At 49.4% G+C, this 7327-nt stretch overlaps 1 protein-coding gene across 1 annotated transcript in view; it reads right to left on the reverse strand.

Moving 5' to 3' along the window:
• Positions 1-3515, reverse strand: part of XYLT1 (xylosyltransferase I) — a 137498-nt gene extending 133983 nt beyond the window's left edge. The window contains exon 1 of the mRNA XM_012647555.1: positions 3324-3515. Coding sequence (XP_012503009.1) covers positions 3324-3515 — 192 coding nt within the window. The remainder of the gene's footprint in view (positions 1-3323) is intronic.
• Positions 3516-7327: the final 3812 nt, after the last annotated feature.

The raw sequence follows: 7327 nt of genomic DNA on the forward strand, positions 1-7327 counted from the left end.
CTGAGGCCAGGGCGCAGTGTGCCCTGTTCCCCTGCCCCGGTCCGGATCCTGGCCATGCTCTGCAGCCCTGCGAGGGTCCTACGCCCCTGAGTGAGACCAGTGTGGAGTAGGGACTCCACCAACCTCCCCTCTGCAGCTTCGAGCCCCTGAGATTTGGGGATGTTTGTCACTGCAGCATGATCTAGCTTATCCTGATTAATACAGGGGCTCACCTGATCTGCTTCCTTTCTCCTACCTCTCTTCAGGTACAGGAGCCAATTTTTTTTCTTTTTTTCCTCCAAGAGACAGAACATCAGTTTAACGACTTCCACTCTTCCAGAACATAAATTTAAATCCCATCTCTAAGCCTGTTTTCCAGAAGTTAACAAGAAGGTAGAGAAGAGCTACTGTCCGACGGACATCCCTCTTGTCTCTCTTTGGACCCCTCCTAAGTGTTATTCTTGGGCTCTTCTCTTTTCCTCGTTTACAGATGATCACCAAGCGTGGCCCTTCAGCAGAAAACCTCTTCAAAGCACCTATGTCAAAAGCTCACATTGTACCACCTTCTGGTAGAACTTACTAAGCAAGACCAGACCCAGGAAACAATGTAATCATCTCCCTCCACCCGCCCAGCCAGCTGGCAATCAAGGAAGGCTGGTTCCTCCGGCTGACGTGTAGTATCAGGAGCAAGAGCCACCATCAATTCTAATAATGACTTGTGATTAATACCCACCATCTACGCGAGAGAGGCCACCACAATGGGTTTGATCAGGTTGGTGTGGCCCTGTGGCCCTTCCACCTGGCTCCAGGAGCTACTCAGCTGCCTCGGGAATGCAAAAGATTCTAGTATAAGGGGGAAGGAAAATATCTTGTTTTCTGGAGTGAAGAACTCACAGGTATCAGACAGCTTCCAGAAAAGTTAGTGAGGGGCACAGTCAGCAAGATTCAGGCAACATTCGGAGGCCTGAGAATGCCTGTCCCTTGGAGTCAAGACCGTTTCCTATAGTGACAGAGGAGTTCTCCCTCATCTTCCCCCTCTCTAACTCTTTTTGGTAAAAAAATGTTATTTTATTGTGGTAAGAACACTCACCATGAGATCTACCCTCTCCACACATGTTTAAGTGTGCACTACATTACGGCTGACTGCGGGCACACTGCCGAGAGCAGATCCCTGGAGCCCATTCACGTGGCTGAGACTTCATGCCGCCTGATGAGCAATTCTCTGTTCCCACCCCCTGCTCCCACCCCAGCCCCTGGCAACCACAACTCTGCTCTCTGGTTCTACCACTCTGACTTTTTCGGATACCTGACGTAAGTGGGATCACGTAGTATTTGTCCTGTGACTGGTTCGTTTCAGTGAGTGTAATGTCCTCAAGGTGCACGCATGTGGCTGCATAGTGTAGGGTTCCCTTCCTTTGTGAGGCTGAATAATATCGACACTTTGCGTGTACATGTCACATTTTCTTTATCCACTGATGGACATGAGATGTCACTCCACTGTCCCCCAACTCTTCATCTGATCGCCAAGAGGCAGACAGGTCTCAGCTTTTCTCTCCTTTCCCCGTAGACCTGAGATCCAGAAAGCCAAACCCAGCACCCCTTCCCCGTACAAAACCAGGCTTGGAAGTTTCCAGGCAGATCCACACGGGATAACTATCGGATGGCCAGCACCCACGTGCCCCATACGCTGGCCCTTCACACACTCTATGTCCCCAGTCCTCTTGAAAACTCAGTGAGAAAGGCAGTTTCAGTCCTCCTTAGGGGAAGAAGCTGAGACCCTGAGAGGATGAATGTATGTAAACTTCTGGAACGTGCCCACCACCCAAAGCAGGAGGAAAAATGCGTAGCAAACCCAGACGAGGCAACCCTACCAATTCACACAGGGCCTCAACCATCTCACCCCGAAGGTCCCCACCTGTTGGACAGATTGGTTATGATTTCTCCATTATGATCAACTAGCCTTGTCCTCTTTGTTCTTAACCAATCCATCTCTCTCACCTTGAGTTATTTATGCTAATGCAACCCTTTGACTTATTTTATTTTAATGTACTTATTACAATGATTGCACAGTCAAATGTTTTCGTGTCAGCTCCAAAACTCTAATTGCTCTGCTGTTGCCTTATTTCCAAGCTGCTGCTAGAATCCATTTTTTATTCCAGAGCAATAATTAAATGCAATAATACCCTCCGTTCCCATTCAACCTTGGGCATGTTTAGAGCGAATTTCAATCAGGTAGAAATATGCTAAACACAATATGCTCCAAGAGGTAGGTTGCGTGACCCAGGCTGCTCTTGCAGAGACATGTGGGTCTGTTTCCGTCTTTCCCTGGTTCGCTAGTGTTCAGACTTCAGGATGGGTCTTTATTCGGTCTATTGAATCCCGGTCCCCTGCTCCTGTTTCTGAGGGGTTGGGGTGGGATGTTGTGATTTTTAAAGTATCCACTTAGAGATACACCTTTGCTCTTACTGTTTGTGTATACAGAGCACCAGGTGGGGAGGAGGAAGATCTGGGTACCTGGCTTGCCTTAGTGAATGTACAATTTTCTCATCTGTAAAACGATGGGTCCCAAATGTGTGCCACTAAACATTCTCTAAATTAGTCATTAATCAATACGAACAACTAAGAAAGTTGTGCCATTTCAGCTCACTGAGAAACAATTTGATGGGCTTCAAGGGACCAGAGACTGAGGACAAGATGGAAGCTGTATAGGGTGTCATGTCTCCTCCCAGCCTCGTCCTTGGATCACTGTCTGTAGCAGGGTCCTGAGATTCAGAGGTCTGGACTCAGGCAGAAGTGAGTTTGATGCGTCCCTCCTCCATTCCTCTGCTCTTTAAGCTGAGACAGACCATTTCATCTCTCTGTGCTTTAATTTCCTCATCCAACCCCAGGGGGCCAAGGATGGCACCTACCTACCTCCCAGGAACTGAGAGAATTGGTCAAGCATAGAACACAATGCTTGTCACGGGCCAAGTGCTTCAGAAACATGCATCTGTTAGAAAATATGCCTTTCAGTGCTTACTGCGTCCCAGGCTCTGTTCCAAACCCTTTGCACTTACTCATTTCATCTTCGTGACGACCCAATGAAGGAGATGCCATATTATCTTCCCATTTTTCAGATGGGAACACTAAGGTTCAGGGAGCTTCAGTGACTAAATCCACATATTTAGGAAGTGGAGGAGCCAGGATTTGAACCCAGGATGTCTAGGCCCAGAGACCACGGCCACTAGCACCTCATTGCCTCTCTGGAGCTACTAGGAATAGGGACGGGGCCAAAGGGAAATCCGGCCAGGTGCGCTGCTCAGACGTGAGGGCACCGGTCCCACCGTGCATCGCGATCAGTTTACGGCTTCCTTTTGTGCCTTGTGGATGCACAGCCGGCTGGGTAGCTGTTTGCTGTTGAACTCGGTGTCTGAGGCTTTGTTCCAATCACCAAGGCTACCAAGGCCATTGAGAGGGACACTGGGGGAGAAGCCCGCACCTGCTTCCAAAAGGACCTCCGTGCCAGGGTGGACGAATGGTGGAGGCACGGCGTGCATGGCTGCACCAATTAGGACATGCAATTACCCAGGCTGCCAATGCAAATAGACCTAACAGAGGCCCCTCGCCCGGCTCATTCGCATGCATGAAGGGTGGCTGGGCTGGCCGGCACTTAGAAACCCGTGGGCCATGCTGGACACGGCCAGGCCTGGCTTTAACAGAGCCCTAAATAATAAGCTCTTTGCAACGTAGCATCATGTTAATGGGACGCACAGCACAGAGTGAAGAGGGCAGGGAGGTAGACTGAGGTAGCTGAGTTGGAATTCAGTCTCTGCCCCTTAGCCCTGAGACAGGGGGCAAGAGGTTTAACCTCTTGGAGCTTCAATTTCTCATCTACAAAGAAAGGGATCTCCAATTAAATATGTGTGCCCTATTGGTTAATCCCTAACTGAACTTTGCAAAGGTGAGTTAGGGATTAGCCAATAGGGCACACATAGTTAAATCTATTTGATGAGAAAACATTGAGCAAAAGGCTTGATATATATTAAGTACTCAGTGAGCGGTATAGCATAGTGGCGTTTTTAGCTGGCACATTGTCACTGGATAAGCAGGCCTAAGTCTTTTTGGAAAGGCAGGTGAGGTGTAGTGGGTTCAAATCTGGACTCTGCCACTTTGCTCACTGTGTGGCCCTGCCCACGGTTCCTGAGTTTGTCTGCCTCAGTTTCCTTCTCTGTAAAATGGGAACAATAACTAGCACCAACCTAATGAGGGTTTAAAAAGAGTTATACACATAAAGCACTTAGCTTAATGCCTAGCACTTAGTATTAATAAATATTAGCTATAATTTATGAGAATAGAATGAATGCTTGCAACAGTGACCTAATGTGGATCTCACAGTGTGGTCTGGGGGGTCCTGGGGGGGTCTCTGAGTTCTTTTCAGGGGATCTTTAAGGACGAACTATTTTCGCCATAATATGAAGATGTTATTTTCCTTTCTCGCTCACTCTCTTACAAGCACACAGCGGAGTTTTCCAGGGGCTCCGTGACGTGCGCTATGACAACGGTTTGAAAGCAGAAGCAAATGTCTTCTGTGAAGCTAGACATTACAGAGCTCTGCAAAAATGCACAACAGTGCCTCCCTTCTTACTAAATTTGTTTTCGTCGTAGAAAAAATACATATTCTTCATAAAAATTTCTATTTATATAGCTACGTAATGAGTTATCATCACTGTTTTAGGTGAATTAATAAATCGTAAGAGTGCCTTAGTTTAAATGCCAATATAGTACATAAATGACAGACATACTCTACCTAAACCAAAGCTCTCCTGAGGTCCCCAATAATGTTGGAGAGTATAAGGGAGTCCTGACACCAAGTTTGAGAACTGCTGATACAACACACAGGTGTAATCCTAAAGATCTACTCCTTAATAAAATAAAGTTTATGATTCTTTTATGTCGGGTGTTTTGCTATATGCCAAGCCTTTGGATTGCTATTTTACTTGCATACACAATAAATACACACAGAGCAGACAGAAGTCTCAGCTGAGCGATACTGTATATAGAGAGAAGCAGCAGGCACCAGGACCCTCGAGTTCCGAGTCATCGTCAGGGAGGGGACGACCTGCTGCCAAAGATTCTCTCCTTGAGCGAACTCTAGCCTGGCTCCTCCGAGCCCTTGCTTGACTGGGCCTCAGCCTCGGCCTATAAAGACTTGAATGAAAAACAACATAGTTTCTAACAGCTCTAGGCCACACGCCTAGGTTAACCCTATCCCCCGCTTAAAGGGCCTGTCTGAGAATCGCGTGTTTGTTCCAGCCGACCCCGTAGGCAGGGCCCTCCTCCCAGTCTCCGTGGGCGGGTAAGAGCCTAACTTCCATGAAAGCCACGTGGCAAACCCGGTGGGTTTCACATGGACCAACCCTCCCCTTCCTGACTCTCCTGAGACCCCACTCACCTCCTCTCCCCTCCCTCCTTCTCCCTTTAAAACGCCTGTCACCTCTGAACAAATCCAAGTTCAGTTCGGCTGGGTTCACGCTGGGCTCTTTTCCCTACTGCAATCAGCATTACTGATTAAATCTGTCCTTAGCACTGTCGCTCCCTCGTGTCTGGCTTTGTTTATGTCTGACACTGCCAAGGCCACGCAGCCTGGACCTCAACCCTGCAATGCCCGGTCCTGGGGGCGGAAACAGAGCTGCCCGGGGGAGCAGGCTCGCAGCCGGCCACGCCCTCCCACTCACTCCTCCCAACCCCACTGGGGAGGTGATGGTGACAGTGCCAGAGTCCAGAGCACCCAGATGACCAAGGGCGGGTGGCAGGGGAAGCTCTGAACTGTCATTTTCCAGCTCTTTCCATGTCAGCATAAGAGACAGCTGTGCGGTGCAGAGACACACAGAGGAAGAAATGATGGCGGAGGCGGAGAAGGGGAAAGGGAGGAAGCGCAGGAGAAAAACAGGGCGAGAGGAAGAAACAAACACGAGCCATTGTTTACCACTTGCTGTTTACACGGCAGGCATGGTGCCAAGCCCTTTGCTTGGAAAGGCTTATTCATTCCTCAAAGCAATCTCAAAAAGCAGGTCAGGGGTCAGCAAGAACATGCCACCACCTGTCTTTGTCCCTAAAGTTCTTCTGGAACATGGCCATGCTTGATCACGTGTGTATGCAATGTGGTGCTTTCGTGCTACCCCGGGAGAGCTGAGCAGTTGGGACAGATGTGCATACCCCACGCGAACCCAAAATCCCACCCTCTGCGGGAAAAGTGAGTACCGCTTCAGATGGGGAAACTGAGGCTGAGCCAGGCTTACTCAAGGCCACTCTGTGTGAGAGGCAGGGTCAGAACTGACATTCCAGAGACAACGTCAGGCTGGAAAGTCAGACCCAAGGACGGAGGGAAAGGGGAGCAGAGCCTTCCAGAAATGGCAACAACCATGTCTAGTTTGGAACAAAATGCCCCACCTGCAGAAGAGCTTTCTATGGGCAGTGCTCGTAACTGTGTTACGAAAGTGTCCCTGAGGTTGGCTTCTTCTTCAATACCATTTGAACACAGTTCTCCTCTAATTGCAACATTCCATTATCCACACCCAAAGACACAGAGAGAGAGAGAGAGAGACAGACAGACAGACAGACAGACAGAGTATAAACGACCTAGTCGTGCTTCAATAGCAAAGCCTTCGGGATACCTCTAAGGCAGGGTTTCTCAACAATGGCACCGTTGACACATTTTGGGCTGGATAAACTCTTTACTGTGGGGGACTGTCCTGTGCACTGTAGGATGTTTAGCACCATCTGTGACCTACTAGATGCCAGTAACGTCCCCCTGTTACAACCAAAAATGTCTCCAGACCACCATCAAATGTCCCCTGGAATGGGGGTGGGGCAACCTCACTCCCCACCCCGCCCCTGCTGAGAACCGGGGCTCTGGGGCCCACGCTGGCAGACCCCAGCTGTTCAAATCCTGCTCCCATCCAGAATCTGTCCCTGGTAACCAGCCAGCGCGGTCAGGATAGGAAAGAGAAGCCGGGAGGAGGAGGGATGGCTGGAGAAAGAGGCAGAGTCAAGCAAGGAAGGGTGTCCCGGAGGGGACAGAGGAAGGGGGATGGCGGGTGATCAGGGGAAGTGGGAGGAGAGTTAGGGTCCCCAGCTGAGCACAGGGTGACCCAAGGAGGGGAGGCATGTTCATTTGGGCGGTGGACAGCCTTTGAGCCGACCGCATGTTCCTTAATTTAAACCAGAGGTCATGCCAGGGACCAAGGGTTCCACCAAGCACAGGGGTGTCTGGTTTGTTCTGTTGAGTGTTTCCATTTGTTGTGGTTTTAATCCCAGCCCACATTGCAAAATCTGGAGATTTCATCTACAAATTTGGATTTCTGGATTC

The sequence above is a fragment of the Propithecus coquereli genome, unplaced genomic scaffold (genome assembly GCF_000956105.1).
Source record: "Propithecus coquereli isolate 6110/MARCELLA unplaced genomic scaffold, Pcoq_1.0 Scaffold27, whole genome shotgun sequence".
Classification (NCBI taxonomy): Eukaryota; Metazoa; Chordata; class Mammalia; order Primates; family Indriidae; genus Propithecus; species Propithecus coquereli.